The sequence below is a fragment of the Hibiscus syriacus genome, unplaced genomic scaffold, assembly GCF_006381635.1.
Source record: "Hibiscus syriacus cultivar Baekdansim isolate YM2019G1 unplaced genomic scaffold, ASM638163v2 tig00110239_pilon, whole genome shotgun sequence".
Taxonomy (NCBI): Eukaryota; Viridiplantae; Streptophyta; class Magnoliopsida; order Malvales; family Malvaceae; genus Hibiscus; species Hibiscus syriacus.
The window spans coordinates 468729-488329 of record NW_024062641.1 but is presented as its reverse complement, the minus strand read 5'-3'; the positions used below and the strand labels follow the sequence as shown (position 1 = coordinate 488329).

General features: G+C 34.2%; 1 protein-coding gene across 2 annotated transcripts; it reads right to left on the bottom strand.

Moving 5' to 3' along the window:
• Positions 1–6471: 6471 nt before the first annotated feature.
• LOC120114687 (endo-1,4-beta-xylanase 1-like) lies at positions 6472–11055 on the bottom strand. Of its 2 annotated transcripts, XM_039135506.1 has the most exons (9): positions 10803–11055; positions 10606–10720; positions 10404–10463; positions 9899–10266; positions 9649–9808; positions 9138–9481; positions 8857–9034; positions 8109–8645; positions 6472–7816 (listed from the first exon to the last, which is right to left on the bottom strand). In XM_039135506.1, the coding sequence occupies exons 3-9, from the start codon at positions 10446–10448 to the stop codon at positions 6704–6706; spliced, it is 2745 nt and encodes a 914-aa protein (XP_038991437.1). In that variant the 5' UTR covers positions 10449–10463; positions 10606–10720; positions 10803–11055; the 3' UTR covers positions 6472–6703. The 2 variants fall into 2 exon arrangements, with proteins under 2 accessions (XP_038991437.1, XP_038991436.1); XM_039135505.1 differs by having other exon boundaries at positions 10606–11055.
• Between the last annotated feature and the right edge of the window lie 8546 nt (positions 11056–19601).

Here is a 19601-nt window from a genome sequence, read left to right as displayed (position 1 = left end):
TTGCAAAATGGAGAGTGGCAATTTCATCTCAATATTGCAAAGAAACTTATCCTCGCAACTCAAAACATCAATTCCTTGTTTTTGAACCATCTTTCTGAAAAGTATATCAAAGTTAGAAGTAAATAATTCAATAACAAAAGAAATGGAAAAATCAAACCATGGAGGATGTTTGATGATCTTATTGGGCACCGGTTCCTTGGTGTTAGAAAACTTCATTGGATCATCCTTTGAAACATGATTAAAACATGGATGATGTTCGATCATCTTTAAGATTGGCAATGTGTTTGAAATGTCACTTGAAGTGCTCTTCTCGTCATCCTACAACAATGAAAATTCAAGAATAGAAGAAGAATGGTTAAGGTTGTTAGTGGAAAATGAAATTGGACTCCCTCTCTCTTTTGCACAAATAATTTCTTTTTCAAACTCATCATTTTCACTTTCATCTTCTTTTTGAATTTCTTTGAAATCTCATTTTTCCCCTCTTTTTCACAAAATTCTTTTTCTCCAATCTTAATGTCTTTTTCAACTCTTATTTCTCTTTCTTTTTTGCTAACACTTTCAATTTGTAGTTGTTCTTGCAATTGTGTTTCTTTGACAAAATTATCAAAACACACTTGAAGACGAGCTAGACTTTTTGGATTGAAAGATGCAAAATTCCTTGCCTCACTTCGCATTGAACTTTTCACATTGCTTCTTGTTAGAAAATTGGGGTCCTTCTTGTATGATCTTCTGTCGTAATTGGGAGTAGAACTAGAAAAGAATCGAGTGTTGTCTCTTCTTTTTAGTTGTGTTTTGATCTTCTTTGGACGCGTTTGTGAACCAGAAGGTCGTTCTATCATTCGCTCCAATTTCTTTGAGATTGGATCAAGATGTTTTTGAAACAAACTCGTTATCTCTCGTGTCATGGCTTGCATTTGCAAGTTTGGTGCATCACCATCATTTTAGGCGTCACCTCCTAAAATATGAGAATTGTCTCTAGAAGTGTGAGACATGATTAGTAATAAAAAATGAAAATAGACCTCACCAATACACTCCAAGGAAAAGTCTTTCCTCTCGTGTTTCACTCGGGATTACTTTTACCCTTAATGCACACTCTTGCCTTTTACCACTCTTGCTTTCCTTTAAAGTTCTTGTGGAACTCCCTCGAGGTTTACAAGGTGTCTCGTAGACTTCGGTTGAAACAATTGGGGCTTAGTTGGAAAAATGATGTGAGTAAAGAAAGAATTGGCTACAAGAAAGAACGAAGATGAGAATACGCAATGAAATCGTAAAGATAATAAAATAAAGGATGAAATGAATACGCCACCTTCTTAATTATTTTTTTTAAAGATGAAAAGAATTGCTCTCGCCCTCTTTAATTTTTTTTTCTATTTTTACTTTTTTCAATTTTTGTACTTTTTGTTTTGTTTTTTACTAACCCGGGAGAGAGAAAACTACAATCTTACTGAATCGACTCACTCTGATACCAAATGATATGATCCCGGTTATGTGTTCCAAGTCATATACAATGTTGCCCGATCGTTATTCTAGTAAGAACTTCACAGTGCTTTGATTGAAGACTGAAAATATACAAACAACGTTATAAGAAGGGAAATATGTATATATAAATATGTGTATGAAAGTAATGGAAATGATAGAATGAAGTTGAAGTGGATTGTAAATGAAAGAAGTGTGGTGGTGATAGTGGTTGAATGGATGTAACAAAAATGGTGAAGGATATTTGTGGTTGGCGTGGAGAATGATAGTAATTCAAATGATGGATTGTGACCCTCTAAGTATATATGAGTTAGGAACCAACAATATAATAAAGATAGAATCGAAGTGATAGAGGGTGGAACGTGACCCACTAGCTATAGTAGAGTTAGGAACCAACGTTATAAAAAAATGAAATGGAGGAAGGCTTCAAGACTGACAAGAAACCGATAGAGTTTTAATCCAAGAACTAAAATGAAAGCAACCTTTCAAAGAGTATATTATGCAAAAAGTTCTATCTACAAATGCAATAGAGGTGCCTATTTATAATGTTGATAGGCACCATATGAAGAGTATTTACAATTAAAATAAAACAATCACTTAAATGCAATTGAATTCATTTAAATGACTTGTCATTCCTCTTATTCTTTGATGGCTGGCCATGTAGATTGAAAATGGATGAATTAAGCTTTAATTTGAGATAATTCCAGCCTTGAATTCGTCCAAAAAGAAGGGGTGGCTCTTGGGTTGCCTTGCTTTGCTTGCAAATGGAAGAAAAGAGGATAAATAAAGTCATAGGATGAATGTGGAAATCCTACATGTCCAAATCAGATTGTCTCTTCAAATTCCTTGCTGATTTTATCACTTAATTTGATGATTAAATGACGTAAAATCAGCTTTCATTGCTTGTTCCTTGGTAGCATGTGAATAACCTTCAAAGAATGATAAGTAAGACTGAATAGGTGAATTATGAAGGATTGAATGCATTGTCTCTCCAGGAATATGAACAGCCTTGAAAAGATGAAAAGAATTAATACTTGAATTACTTTGAATAGAAGCATTAAGATAGCCTTCAATTGCTTGTCTCTTGGTAGAAGATGAAAAGACTCTTCCTTGGCTCAAACTCATCCAAATAATCCATGCATGAAATTCCCGTAATGAAAATTTCAGCCTGCAATTTCTTTGGTAATTCGATCATATCTCAAGCTCCCGATATCGGATTGAGGTGATTCAAAAGGCGTTAGAAAGCTAAGAGATAAAAGAATAATGTCCAATTGGTTTCTGGACCCAAAAACGTCTGTATCACATCCAGAATTAGAATACATTCTTACTGATATTCTTGTCTGTTGAGACTGTTCAGCTTCCCTCTTGCACCTAAACACAAAGATAAACTTTATTCAATCATAACATGTAAATATGCATGGGATAATTAAGAGTTAGTTTGATTAATGAAATAACATTATTCAATGAACTAACTTTATTCAATGAACTAAATGCATGAATGAAGTAGTTTTATTAAATAACTAGATGCATAAATGAACTACTTCCCTAAATGAAATACATGCTTAAATGCAATGCATGCTTTAATGAACAACATACTTATTAAATGCAATGAATGTCATGCAACTAATAAAACTCATGCAAATTCATGCGATGAATGATATCATAGGATAAGCATATCCTAAGAGGTAAATACAAACATATGATGAAATATAGTGCATAAATGAACAAGTATAGGATGAAGTAAGGTAGAACTCCCTTTGAATCAGCCTTGGTGAACTTCAATGATTTAATCAGATCAAGACCAAAGTTAGGGCTGATTGGGATCACATCAAGATGTCTGAAGAAGAAGCAGGGAGAAGATGAACAACAACGGGATTGGGAAGAAAACCTGTTGAAAATAGATAACTTGAAATATTGTCCCTAAACTAATTTGAATTTACAAAAAGATACATAATCATTATTTTTTCTAAAGCGTATGGGTTAAAATAAAAATTAAACCATTTTACTAACGAGTTATGTCATCAAACTATTGGCATTCAATGTCCAAGTGACCAAAACTTAATAAAACAATAACGTAAGTGACTAAAACTTAATAAAACGATAACGTAAATGACCAAAACTTATTTTTTTAAAAATTAGTGAGAAAAAGTGTACAAATATGAAAGGAAAGTGACAAAAACTTAATCCACATATTATTTACATAGAAATGATGTAATTTTAAATTGATATATTTACTGTGCCACATCAGCAAATCGTTAAACGTTTAACAGTCGTTAACCTTCAATGACCACATCTTAAATAAAACAAAACGAAAGTGACCAAATCTTATGTTTTTTTTTTAAATTTAATGAGGAAAAGTTGATAAAACTTAAACGAAAGTGACAATTTCTATAGTTTTCCCAAACTTTTTATTGGTTACTTTTTTCTTACTCTCCCTCTTTTCTATTCTTTTTGAAGAAATAACTCTATTAGGAAACTTGTATTGGCCACTTCCTCTTTTTTTCACTCTCCTTTTTTTTGTGTTTTTTTTCCTTCTTTTAACAAAATAAGAGTGTCTATTTATAGGCTCCCCAAAAAAAATCATAAAAGCAAAAAGGCCCTACCATTTTTTTTCATTGATGGTAAATGCACTAATTAAGAAATATAATATCAAAATAATGAAATGATCCTGAAATAGCCCTAAATAAATAACGGAAAGTATAAAATTGAATTTAATTAAAAATAATCAATAAGATAATTGAAAATTCAAATTTAAATTCCCATATTGGACTCGTATTTAATTTTTTACATGTGTTGTCTTCACTAAAATAAGCATATCTTGAGTTTCCGATGTATGATTGAGGCATTTCAAAAAGTGTTAGAAAGCTAACTAAAAGTTAATTCTATCTCAAGAAGACATCATACGTTGTAAGAGTTTGGATCTTGCTAAAAATTTTGTTGCAAGTTGGCTGATGTATTATACTTCAAAATCAACATTAATAAAAATACTTGGGCATAGAAAAAAAGTTAGGTCGAACGAAAATTAGGTATTACAATTATACGAATATAAATCTCTAGTTGAGATTAGAGTTGAAAAAATCAACTTATTCACTTGCTCTTTACTCATTGTCAACTTGTAAGTTTAGTACTTGATTTTCATCCATCCAATCTTTAACCAATGTGAAATTAAAGAATTTTACATAATGTAATTATATCCTACCTTTAATATATATATAGATAGAGAGAGAGATAGGTCTGTGTGATGAGAGAAAATCATTAATGTGTTTCATTATCACATAATAAAGAATAATCCAAACTATTGAAATCTAGTTGGCTACATGAAAGAAGGACTGGCCGGGGTCAGGGCAGTAGGGCGCCCACCAAGGGCCCACAAATTAAAAAAAATAATATAATATTTTGTTTTATAATAAATTTAAAAATTAATTGTAGTCGTTTTCTTTCTCATTCTCTCTCTTCTCTTTTTTATTCTTTATAACTTGTGTCAATTTTATTGATCAATCTAACTTTTTCTTCTTTAATTTTATTTAACCGATGGCAGCACCAGACTTGATGTTGGTTGCCGCTCGTCGGTTGTCTTTTTTTATAGTTTCTAATACGAATACATATGTCTTTGTGACATGTTATCTGCCTTTATGGCACGTTTATATCTGCCTTTGTAGTACGTTTTTATCTGCCTTTTGGTAGCTTATGATTTTTTTGCCGTTGTTTTCGTTTTTTTTTTCTTTCTGAGGGTTGGATTTAACATCGCCAAGACTGATCAAGCTGATCTTCCCTGATGTGGACCCTTAAATTAATTTGGATACGCGTTTTACTTTCATGGATAGTTTTCTCAGGTAGCTTGAGTCTGATTTGCGATTTGTCAGCGATTTTCAGTTGTTTCATCTCTTTTGTGGTTCATTTACTGAAGCATTCAAATTTGTTCGTATCTTTATTTTGTCGAGCTTTGGTTAGATTTTTTACTCTTTTCTTTTTTTCTTTTGATCCTTGTGTGATCTATGTGGCTAATTTTTGTGTCAATAGTTATAGGAAAATGTCTTAATTATAATTTAGTTTATGTTTACGGTTATGCTTGTAAATCTTCATTGTAATTATGGATATTTTCTATTTTTAATAAAACTAGAATTTTCTATCAAAAAAATTGTAAAATAAGATAATGGAATTCATGAGTTTATTAAAGTATCAATTGTCATCATTTAATTTTTATATCAATTTTAATAAATTGTTCAACTTCCCATAAAACTTCGTCAATATTTCTTTCTCAAAATTAAAAAATAATCCAATTGAATATTTTTAATTTTGGTCTTTCTAAATTCCCATCACCAATTCACAAAATCTATTTTCTGATTTTTCATATTAATGGAAAATTTTAATAACGTTATTTTCATAACTCAATATTTAAGTATAATTAACATGCTTCTTTTTTCTTCCATATTTCACAATACTTTTGAAAATTATTACTGGCACTTTTGAATTTCTCACAAGCACAGTCACAATTGTTTATCATCAATTGTGGTACTTGAATCATATTTAAGATTGTTCTTAAAATTCTACGTAAATCATGTTTTCCAGTTTTTTTCTCTTGATTTTTTATATATTTTCAAATTTTAGATAATATAGTTATTTTATTTCCAAATGTTATATTATGTATTGATAAAAATATGTTGAGAAGTATTGTTGTTGACACCATGATCAAATGATTTTGCATCAAGACATTCGACAATTTTTTAATAAGTATTTGTATATTTAATTATATTTTATAAAAAATTTGAAATTGTAATTAATTATTATTTGTTTAATTTAATAAAAAAATCTAATAACAATGTTATATTACACAATTCTTAAATTTGAGAAATTTCTTTTAAATTAGTTCATTCTTTTATTTTTGCTCCGAATCAAAAAATAGTCAAGACCAACCCTGTATAAAAGCTTTGGGTATTTTAAACTTTGGATCGTGTTTCGACCGAGAGTTGCAGAGCCATTGGAGTTGGTTCAATAACTGAATAGAAAAAGATCATACTTTTATTTATTGATCTTTATGTTACAATGTAAACAAACTCAAACTTCCTTTTGCAAACAAACAGTACATGCAATTCATAATCACAATCTTTTGTATGACGTGTAATGTGTTCGTGTATGTGTATATATGTTTAGTTTTATAGAAATAATGGATGATGCATTATGCGATCGTATTACCTGCTTTATTAGGTTAGTAGCACCCATTGAGAATTTATAAATCTATGGGTACGAACAGTGGGGAGTTTCCCTGTTCGACAACAAAAGTTTTCGTGACCTTGGAGGCGGTATCGAGTTCCACAACATATGTCCCGTGAAAGCCTCTGAATTGGAATTGTCCTTGCTCGTCTACATGTCCGCGAGCATGAGACAACCATTCGTGTTTAAGAGCAAGAAACCTTCTACCAGTTTCATTGATATCGCCTTCAGCATTGACCAAATGTGCGTTGTCCCTGCTCATGAACAACTCCCAAAATCCCCACAGCATCACACCTTCAACGGCAGGATGGGCGAAAGCTTCTCTAAGCATAACTTCCAAATCTTCCCCTCTCACGTGTTCATTACCTGAAGACACATCAAGCTCCGTAAACCAGATAGGAAGACCAAGAATGCCCAACTTATCCAGAGCTGTACACACAACTGGTCCCACAGGGCTATCGATATGTCCTTGAATTCCGATTCCTCCAATGGGTGCACCTTGCTCCTGCAAATCAAGAATGTGTTCAATATACCTTTCAGGGCATGATCGGGTGTCACATCCGTCTTCAACATGATAATCATTCACGAATAGGGTGGCAGACGGATCTAGCTGATTTGCATTCTTAAACATATTCTCTCGGATATCTTTGCCCAATCTGTCTTGATAAAATGATCCATGCATCATCTCATTGTTCACATCATAGTGTCTGAACTTTCCCTTGTAACGGGTGAGAAGGTCGGTTAGACGGCTTTGAACAGCTTTCTTTAAGTCGTCTTTGCTCAATGCTTGAATCCATTGCTGGACTGTGTCTTGTACTTCCCAGAAAATACAATGACCTCTGGTTTCGATGTTGTAGTTTCGGCACAAAGCCAGCAAATCATCAGCATCTTTGTAGTTAAAATTTCCTTCTTGTGGTTCGGTCCAATACCACTTCAATTCATTTCCAAAAACTGCCCAGTTGAAATTCTTCACAAAGAAATTAACAAAATCTTCATTGTCTATATTCGTTCTGCTAATGCACGACCCTATAGGGAAACTATTTTGCATTTGCACAACTTTCACTGAGGTTCCCGACAAACTGCTTGAACCAGCTCCTGAGAATTTGAGGATGACATCACGCTTCCGGATCTGTATTTGAAGCAAAGACATCTATCATAAGTAATAAATGAGAGAAGACTAATATTTCAAAGATAAGTAGGAACAAGTTGGGTCTATGTTTCTAGGATTAAATGTAGCCTACATTAGAGTGAAAATATTTGCAGTTTATATCCGCAATCTTCTGACCAACTCATGATAAAAGGCATCAAATTCTGTTCTTATTTGGGGTTAAAACAATCTCGATTTCCATTTTTCTGTTTGAAGTTATAATGTCGACATAATTTGATACCGTAAATACAACAGAAACCGCAAGTAGATATACCAGATCAGTTTGATGCCTCAGATGTTTGAATCTTGCCTCACGATCAACAGGGAAGATCTGAACTCCAGCAACCATTAAATCAACACCTGCAGTTGGACCCTGGATATAAACCATAACCTTGGATGGTTGTTTCTCGATTCTAAAGGAACCACCAATTTCATGCCACCTGTCATCGTTAATCTCAACTTGTCCACCATTAACCCATTGGCTGTCCACACCGAGTGCAACATTCACATTTTGAGGACCATTTGCTCCAGAACCAAGTCGAACCCAAGAAGATACTTGGTATGTCAAGAAAAGTTTCACCTTAGCTGTGATCATCTGAGCGGGACCCATCCAAGTTTGTGTGCGGTTTTGAACATGGATATAGCGGCCACTTAAAGGTTCATGGACACCAAGGGAAGCTCTTACCATAGGGGGGAGTATATGTGGTGAGCCTAATCCAACACTAAAATTGCAGTTGCCAAGAGGAAACCATCCATTCGTTCCATCATTTAGTTGGCTGTTTGTGATTATATTAACTCCAAAATCAGGATTCTACAAAAACAAAAACACAACAGGAAACCAACCCATAATTGGTTATTTATAATTGGTTTTGTAGGCAAGTGTCAGATACAGTTTACTTGCACGACACAAATATGTTCAACTTTTTCAAAGTTTTTCCGTATATTTGGAAGAACACAATCCACACCTCAATAACTGGCACTAGTTTGAATAACAAATTCGAAAATGAAAATATTCAACTCACCTCAATAACTGGCGGAGGGGAAGGAGGGATTTTCTCAGCATGCTTTACGACCAAGGCATTGACAAGAATGTCAGCGCCTGGAGGTGGACCTTCTAGATAGATGACTACTCTTGACGGGGAACCATTTAGAAGGAACTTTCCTTGCAATTGCACCCAATCCTTGTCGGTTGCCTGCACACTTTTAGATTAAAGAAAAAAAACAAAAAATGTGTAAGGGTTCAGAGATTCTACAAGAAAAAGCACTACGAGTGTAGGACAGTTGGAATAAATAACGTACGTACTTGGCAATTCCAACGTACTGATCATTGCATCCTGGTGTTTGGACCCACAGTGTGGCCCGTACAGAAGCATTTGTGGCATTGTTACCAAATATCCGTACTACAGCTTCTACATTATAAGCAAGTTTTCGCTGCACTCTTCCAGTGATCTCCTGCTGGATTCCATTCCAGTTCTGTGTGCGCTCTGTCGCAGAAGCGAAAACTTTGCCAGATTGTGGGACTATCTTCCTATCTGCCATAGAATCATGTAAAGCAACCTTGCAGCCTCTTCCGGACCAGTTATTGAGGCCTTCTTCAAATTTAGGGTTTATGATGATGTTCCCATCTCCAGCAACTATTCTTGCACTCTTTCAAAATAAAAAGGATCCCAAAAATATCAAAAAGACTATGGAAACTGTCTTCTTTTTCCCCTTGGCATGGAAAGGATGATTTTTAACACAATAAATTACATAAAGATCATTTTGATTCGATGAAAACGACTATTGTATAACATTCAGTTAGAAATGGATGTTACCTTGGATTTACTAGAACTGGAACAGCTAATTACTACTGAATCAATTAGCAGCTCAACGCCAGGCGAAGGCCCTTCCAAATAAAACACAAGGCGTTCAGGCATGGTTGATAATGAGAATGAACCTTCCACAATTTCCCACTTCTCCTTTGACACAGATGTTCTGCAAACGAGAAATATCATTAAGACGAAGTCTTCCATTTCAACCCCTGCACACAAAGAAATTTAATGCAAATAAAGTAAAAAACATTACTTTCCAATTAATATATAGCTAGTGGCTGAGCCATTGTTTTCTATCTTCAATGTTGCCAGGACATCCGTAGAACCTGAAAGCGGTCCTGATACTCCAACACAAGCAGAAACCGAGTATGAAGAACCCGGTGAAATTTTGCCTGTGATATCTTGCTCCAGACCCTGCCAGCACTCCGTTCGATTCGTGACAACTGCATAGTTACCACCAGATCTTGCTGATAGTTCACCTCGTTTGCCAAACTCAGCTGAAACTGCAAAGCCATTGCAGCAATTCGGATGCCAAGAATGCAGTCCATGGGAGAAATCATGATTTACTATTATATTAGAAGCTGAATTGCCAGTTGGACTCATCATGTTTTGGTTGAAGTTCTGCCAGTAAAAGGAATTGTATAGTAATATTCACAACAAGAATATAATAAATCACAATATAACCATGGAAAATAAACTTAAAACATTGAAATTGCTAACAAACATTGAAATCACAATATAATAAATCCAGGTCAAACCTCAGAGTTGCCATTGTCAGACTTCATTTGTGGGTTCTCCTCCATGGTTTCTCCGGATTTCTAACAACAAACACCAAAAGAACAATCATCAACGAAAACAGATAACAAAACAGGGAAATGAAAATCAAATAAAACATTGAAATTTTCACTCTTTTGCAAGGAAACGAATCAGAAATGTTAAAGAAAAAAAAAAATGGGAGACCTAAAGAGGATACTTATGCTGTTGACTGTTGAAGCAATAAACGGAGAGCCTCCTCATTTATAAGGCGCTGCAAATCAAACAGCTTTGAAAGTGGAGTCTAAGAAAAGCGCAGGACCTAACAAATTCAACCGATTGAAGTTATCGAATCACTTTACTCTTCAGCCAAAAACAGAAGAAAAAGGCCGTTGATAACTGACCCACATCAGTTTTGTCGGATTTTCTCGGTTTTTTTTAGGGATGATTGGTTCTTTAATGAGGTTTTAATCGGCCATTTCTTTGTCTTGCAGACTGGGTAACACTCAATTTGCATTTGGATGCTTGAATTAAGATTTAATCAATTGGGGGAGTGCTCTCTTCTGTTCACTGATTTCAATGTTTATTGAAAAATGGAGCCTTTGATTTCAAGGAAAATGTTTGCGAAATAAGGTGGGGGGAGATGGGATTTCACTGACTATTGGGATTCCTTTACTTATTTCACTTCAATCTTCAAACCGTTGATTATTCAACCCTGAATTAGTAGCACTATGTTAAACTACAAATTCCATCACTCAACTTTTTTATACTCATATTTTATTCATTAAAATTAAATTTGTTTAATTTCAATTAAATTAATTTTAATAATATTTTTATACCACATTATTTAAAATGAAAATCTCAAACCCTAACCCTCCCCTCAAATTTCATCAATTATCTCAAACTCCGTGGGAATAGAACTGACTAAAAAAATTTGCAATTTACCTCATTGTACTAATTAGCAGTATTTGTGGTTTGGGTCAATTCCATAAAGGTTTCTAACTTATTGTTCAAATTTTAAATTGGTCACTAAATTGTAAATATTTTAATTAAATCCTTAAAGTAGTAATATTTTTTGAATTAGATCCTTCCATTAGTTCAGTGTAGGCATTAACGTTAGTTCAAATTTAAAGCATATGTGTACATATACTATGAATAATTTAGATTTGATTGGGCAAAAAGACATAATATCATAAAATTTTATGAGGGTAATCTTAAGTAACCACTTGGATCCCCAAGGTTATCACTTCCGCTTCCACAACACCTACATTACATAACTGTTATTTTAAATATGTTTCATGATATATTTAAACTGTTATTTAATGTCTAAAGTGATAACGAACTTGGTGAAAGAACTTGATTAATAGGATAATAACATGTTAAAGATTCAACTAAAATATTTTAAATTTTTAAGAATTAATTTTAAAGTCGACACCATTTACCTTCTTTATTTGTATAACATGTCGGATATGACTTTGTAGTTGATAGGAATTATCAGAACATTGAAGGAAGTTTGGAACATTACGTGTGCCCAAGTATAGAGAACCATCCCCATGATGGATCTAACTGACCTTTGCAATGGCTTTTTTAACCAATTGGGGTGAGCCTAAAAAACGTATCCGCTTCACTAAATGACGGCAGTCTCCTTTTAACAACTTCTAAGGGTTCGAACTTCAAACTAGATAGGATTTTAACTTCAGCTCTTTTACAGCATCTATATATATATGTATATATGGATACATCGTCTCCAGAAGCTTCTATTGTTATGGAATTGAAAAATAGACGTCATTTATACATTTTATATTTGCCAAATGTAAATACTATTGTTAGTTTTTGTCTCTATTTATAGATGCAATTACACTTTACATTACATTGTGTAAAACTCTTTTAGTTCTACACCTTTTTAGATTATTGAATGAGAACAATTAAAGACTAAGATGACAATAGAAAATGAAAAGATATTAAGTAGAAAATAAAACAATGAGTTAATCTCAGTCTTTAATTTCTCTCGATCCAATAGTCCTAAAAAGATGTAAAACTAAAAGAATTTTACAAAATGTAAGTAGATCCTAACCTTATATATATATTGATTGTAGATGACCTACATGTTTTGTACATGTAGATCAATTGCTTGCAACTGGAAATATCACTTATCGTATCGGCTTCAACTGCTTAATCTATTTTTGATCAAATAAGCCAAAAGTGTGTAAAGAGGCAGATAACGACTTGGAAACAAGCAACTCCATGCATGTACGTGGGAGTTGCATTTAGGGATATAGATGAGAGTGAGACATTTGTATTTACAAGATCTTTGAGTTTAGTTTGAATTTTGATTTGATAATTTTTGTTTTGATCTTAAGCATCAATAATTAAACTATTGAAGAAATCGAATTCGATTAGTTTAATATTTCATTCAAATAACTTGTGAAGTGGCTCAATCGTTATATACCTATGTTATATCATGTTTCCTATTACAAGATGGATTTTTTCCTCGGTAAATATGATTTTTATTAGTACTAATCATAAAGCCATGACCAAAAAAATGTCTCGTTAAAAACCTCCCTAAACCTAAATGAAGGAAAAGAATACATCTTATCCGTCAATACAGGGTCAACATGAAACAAATAGTCCCCAACCAATTCGACCACTTCCCTACAAACCTTCATAGAAAATGAAAACCGCCAAGATTATAAAACATTATCATTACAAATCCTCTCTCATCTTTTGTGAATTAGAATGAAATTGCATTAGAATCAAAACTTTTGTCAACAAAAGATATATCACCAAGCTAAGATGTAAGACAAGATCATAAAACGTCAAACAAGTGGACAAGGTAAGATCACCAAAACCATAAATATTGTAACACCTTAAACCGGTTTGATTTTAAGGTGCCATATTGGGCTACCGTGGTAACCTTTAATTTATGAAAACCTAAACATTCTTATTTCAAAACATAGTATGTGGTACCAAAATAAATAAATATAATAGTTATAAAAATACTTTTATAAAATCGGAGCTCCTTGACACATGGTTTAAAATCAAAATAGTACAACTCATAGTGTACAAATCCCAATACACAAGTAAGGGTCGTATGAATACACATGCCCATTACAAGTAACCAACCAGTACTCTCAGAGGAAATGTTGGAGATCTTGTTGCGAAGGTGCTCCTTGAATGACTCAAGATAATAACCTGTGAATGGAAGACATATGAACGTTGAGATTACAAAGCCCAATAGTATAATCGCTAATCTACAGCAGAATTAAAAATTTCATAAACTTAAGCATGCTAAAGACATGGTACTAAACGGTAGGTACATGCACGATCGTAACCAAGTGTTACCTACTTGTGTAAGTCTCATGTTTTCCTTAGTCTCTGCTAAGAGCCTCACCATGAGTAAATGTGTACTATGTCTATAACATTGGTATCATCATGCAACACACAATGATAGTACCCGGTATCATAAAGACGCCTAGTACTATCACACAAACAAAGGTAGGCATCATGGTGTAGTCAGAGGGTCACTTTTCATCTTAGGACTCACATTCTTCTCTCCTACCAAAGGTACCCTAGATAACACACGGGTTACTTAGCATCGAAATCTTCATCTAGAAAGGCCTTTATTACCTAGTACCCAGGATGCCTTCGGGTATCATAGCATCGGAGCATACGTCGTGCTAGTCTACTCATCATAGTACTTGGGACACCTCCAGGTCATATAGCAACGGAGCCCCAACTAGCTACTAAAGTGTTCTCGCACTGACTTTGATATATCCGGATATTTCTCAAACAATTGGACGATTTTCACTTACACACACAAGTAACTCTGGTGTTCTCATCGTTTCTCGAGAGACAAACAATGGCATAAGTCTTATAGAATCTTACTGCATAAGGTTCTTATGATTAGCACGCAATTAACATTATTATTATCTCGTTATTATTATAAAGCTCTTCTCTAGAGCTAAAGTCTCAACACACGACAAATGATGCCATAGTAAGGTAATAAAAGTAGCTCGACTACTCGTTACCGAACTTATTGAAGTCAGGTGAGGTCATTCCCCCTTTACCCGACACTATCTCACTTGTTGTCTCATCTAGAACATTATAAAAAGGTTTATTAGTCTATTATTTCTGATAATTTATTAAACGACTTTATTATGGTCATTAGCACTTAAAGGGTATTTTAATCATTTTTGTCTCCAAAGATATCTCTAAGTGTTTCATGGTTCCATGACAATTATTGTGCTTCTTGTTCACTGGTTGTATCACTAGCGAGCCTAATACCTAACTCGGGTTCATTACTGGGTAGCAATTGTTCACGTTTTGTGAGTACTAAACATGGACGCGAAATATGTGCAGGTATACATAATTGAACACGTAATAAAATAATGGGTGAATATTGTCTCCATAGGGATTGGTGGAAATTAAGAGGTTAGCCACAACACTATGTTAATTTATCTAAGTATAGCAATGATATATACACAGATGATGCTTCAGTATGGAGATGTGGAAGTGAGTGCAATACTAGTGATGTAAGGTGATTGAGTAAATGATGTTGTGGCAACAGAGCAAATTATAAGGTAAAAATAATAACAGTACCAAGGCAACACAAAATGGTAAAAACAATAAATAAATGATATGACTTAACAATCCTCAAAAGGGAAACTACTTCAGAAATGAGTGATGAGGAATAATTTAAGGATGCTAAAACTTATCTCTCTAGCAGATTTAATCTATCTAAGCTTCACTTGCTCGACGGAGTTTGCTGAAAGTGTTCCTGCTATCTATAGTCAAAGGAACCTAATAGAATAGAATGCCATGACATCTCCTCTCAGTCTCAACTATGACAGCCTACGCTATAGATAAAAACTACCCCTCTTAGTCGTTGAAATCCTATCTTAGTCTATCTCAAGCACTAAGGGATTAGGATATAGTACTACTATGACAAGTTTAAGCTTAAGTAAACTACTACACCCCATTGCTTATGTGGATCTTACTTGTGTTTCTTTCAAATACTCCAAGCATTAATGACTAAGTTTCTCTAGAACACCTAGCCTTCATCTAAGTAATGGACACTCTCATGCCTCCTACATACTTAGAAGATGAAGCCTTAAAACAAGACAATACAAAATATAAACTTTAATCATCTACCATTAAAACAAAATCAACCCCACCAAATAAGGTTAGTTCATGGTGGGGCTCAAATATTCCATGAAATAAAACATGAAAATCATTCGTTCCAAACAACCCAACTAAAATAAATGAAAGAAAACAATAAAGGGATGAAGGAAAGAGCCTTTGACGCGCGCTGCCAGAGCTCCCCTCGGCCACCACAAATCGCCTTATCTCGCTAGCACCTCTCGGATGCCTAGCTTGCCACTCCCTCGAGCTTCACTAATGGAGGAACACCACTAAGAAGATGGAGGGAAGAAAACGGTGGAGAAGATAAAGAAAATCAAGATGTCGAATGTAAGTGTGTAACATCCCTCCTCTCTTATGTGAGGTGTACTAAATAATAAAAATATCTAAGGGTATTCATGGGATTTAGCACTCCAAAATACCCATCATACCCATAGAGTCACTCCTTAGGCGTGATGTCTATCCTCACAGGTGGCAGTGGTCCCCAGTAAGCAGTTATAATCATCAGAAACGTGCCTAGCCAGCTATTAATTTGTAACAATATTCTTTTTGTCCTTTTATACGCCAGAAATTCCAAGGCATTTCTATCTGCTTCAGCAATGTGTGATGCCACGACATTCTTTCCTAGTTTTCCCTTTGCTTATTGTTTTCCTGCACATCACTAAAAACCACACCGTCCTCCTTATACAATACCTTAACAGCATAAAGTAACATAACCACCACAAATGCAATGTTATACAGCTATATGCGTCTAAAATGACCTAAATGAGCCCTTAAACAAACAACAACTTAAGTAAAAAAGGCCTTGAAAGTAGCCTTTTTAGGGAGTTATCACACCCTCAAACTTAAGCTATTGGTTGTCCTCAAGCAATGAATAGTAATTAACACAAACAAAATGTCATGGTAATTTTCAATAGCAAGACAGTCAAAACAAAAATCAAATTTCAACCCTCAGAAAAATTAGGATCCAACATGCTACACATATCAAGAATTCAAGTACTTTTCCCAAGGTCAAGATTCTTTGTGAGTGTGGGTGTGCGTGATTGTATCCAATCTATACTTAACAAATTTAAGCAATTTCTAATTGAGTTCCCTAGTTTTTCTTTTGCATCACTTATTCATTCAACACATTTATACTCCTTATTTTACTTAATATTTTTTCATAATGCTGCTACAAGGAGAGTCAACCCATCACACCTACCATCCCACACTCTAGGTGAAAGGGAACATACCTTCCACCCCCAAGCTAGTTAAGTAGAGTCATCATGTGAATGCTTTCATTCACTCATATGCACATGGCTGCCATTTATTAAAATAAGTTCCAGGCACTGCCACAAACAAAGAGGAGTGTCCATCTACAGCTATGTCGAACCATTTATTCACAATTTATATATAAGGGAGTTCTCATTGATTTATCATTTCAACACAATACCAATTTCAATGCCAAGGCTAACTAGAGTTCCTTCATAAAAATTTCCTAAATTTCTTAAGTGTAGAGAACATACAAATCGTGTACAAATAATTCACAAAGCATCAAGCCCTAAAGTCAGTTCTTTCATTCTCAATAGTCATTTACATTCAATTTATAGCCTAAAAGTTCATCATCATCGGGTATCCCAAAAACATTTCATCTAACTATTCTACCATTTACTGATGCCATGGCATTTTGTTATGCTAATACTATCATGCAAATGTTTTACAAAGAACACTACCTCCCCTATACTTAAGGGAAGCATTGTCCTCAATGCTTAAATAAAACTAATTAAGAAATGATACTAAATGCAAAATGAATGCAAAGGGAGGTATCTCATTTTTTTTCGGTGGTGGTGTTGCAGTGGAGGTGCTAGCAACTCCTCGTCTTGTCCTCTTACGGAGTGGTGCAGGGCTGGAATTAGAAGATGTTGAATAATAGTTAGTGATATTAACACGTCCGACCGATTTCTTTGAGCGACGACTACTTCGGTGAGCGGGAGAAGGTTTAGGTGTAGGAACGGGACTGTGAGTTTTTTCAGCTGGTACCACAAGAGAGTTTAAAGTCGGGGACTGGGGGGATTATGGAATCAGCTCATTAACAGAAGGGTTAACATCATCGGACTCTGGAGATGACTCGACATTAAATGCTAGCAGAATTTCATCGGGAAACCCTGGGAATTCCGTTCAATATGAGGAAGTATTTCTTGAAATATGGTTTCCACCATATCATCCACGTGCTTAACATTACCAAATAAATTTCTTATATCACCATGTAAAACATGCAAATGAGTCTGTGTCTATTGGATAGCTTCTTCGAGAGCAAGCATTCTTGCCTCGACATTTGATGGTGTGTCATCCATAGACTCTTCATTAATAGTTGCCTTAGACTTTGGGTTTTTTCAATCCCAACAGTAATGACAATGTAGCCCTAGTTATACCCAAAACACCTAACAAAACTTCATCAAAAGAAATCTCACAAACGTTTTTCTTTCTACACAAAGTAGTAATAAGATTTGGAAAAACCAAAGCACTAATTTTATGTAACACCCATCTTCCGTTTACCTTTTCGTACATGAGATATAGATGTCACATCACATTTAAAACAACTCCGCATTTGAAAACCCCTTAAAATTTTATTCCTTTTTATAAAATAGTTTAGTTTACTAAGAATAAAACATGCATTAAACTCAAATAGATAAACAAAAAGTAATGTTCAAACACTTCACTTTTTTGCATCATGTTAAATCAAATGCTTTTCAGAGCGTTTTTATTGAATCTATTACATCCCAACTAAATACATCAAAAGTAGACTTGAATGTCATATTGTTACTGATGAGGCGACACTTGCTTTGATGTCCGATGATCTCCTTACTCCGCTTGTATTATAACCAACGCGTGAAATAAACACACGTTAAGTATTTACTTAGTGAGGCAAGACTAATAGTACGATGAAATCATGCTATCATTATTTTATATCATTCAAATACAAATTCATTATTTTCAAGTTATTATCATTTCATTACGATGCACACGAAGTGCCTATACGATCATTCATAAACATATTATGAATTCTGTGGGTTGTACACATAGTTCCGAAATGATTTTTCATCAACATATGATCAATTTCGTGAGTTGCACACATAGTGCCGAAACGGTTGTTCATCAACATATGATGAATTCCATGAGTTGCATACATAGTGTCAAAATGATTGTTCATCAAACATATGATGAATTTCGTGAGTTGCACACATAGTGTCGAAACGGTTGTTCATCAACATATGATGAATTCCGTGAGTTGCACACATAGTGCCCATACAAAAATTCATAAACTCGTTATCAATTTCTTAGTTTTGCACACATGGTGCCATTTGGTAATCACTATACATATATTAAGAAATCATACATCTATGACTATCATCACATATAGGTACATAATACAATGCACTCACCTGGCTTGCCTCGCTATTATATCCCAAAAAGCAAATCTGATTACTCAACTACTTTGCCTTTGCCTTTCATTTTGCTTGACTCAAGAGCTTGATTTCAATCTACTCAAGCATCCATTAAAAACACGTACAATATTAATTGTTAGTATATCCTTAATATTTATACTTAAACAATACTCAAAAGTACTATTATTTAATTTTCTATAACAATCTCAGCCTATCTTACAATTTTAGCCTCAATAGTATCGATACCCCTACCATGGTATCGATACTACTATACTATGGTACCGATACTCTATTACGATATTGATACCATTTTTGCATTCTGTTATCAATGGTATTGATACCTTCCTCATAGTATTGATACCCCTTTCGATATTGATACCTTCCTCATAGTATCGATACTGCTCGGCTGATTCTTCAAATTTTAAGCCTATAGTATCGGTACTGTTCTATCAATACCGATACCTTTACCCAAATTTTTCATTTTTCAGCCTGATTCTTACCCAAATTTGGTCAAATTTCCTTATGTTTACACCCAACAATACTATTAACCTCTTATTTACTTATCATTACTAACTTTCTTTCATTTAGCTTATTAAAATATCTAAATTCTCCCAAGAACATTTCAATCTAAGAATCACA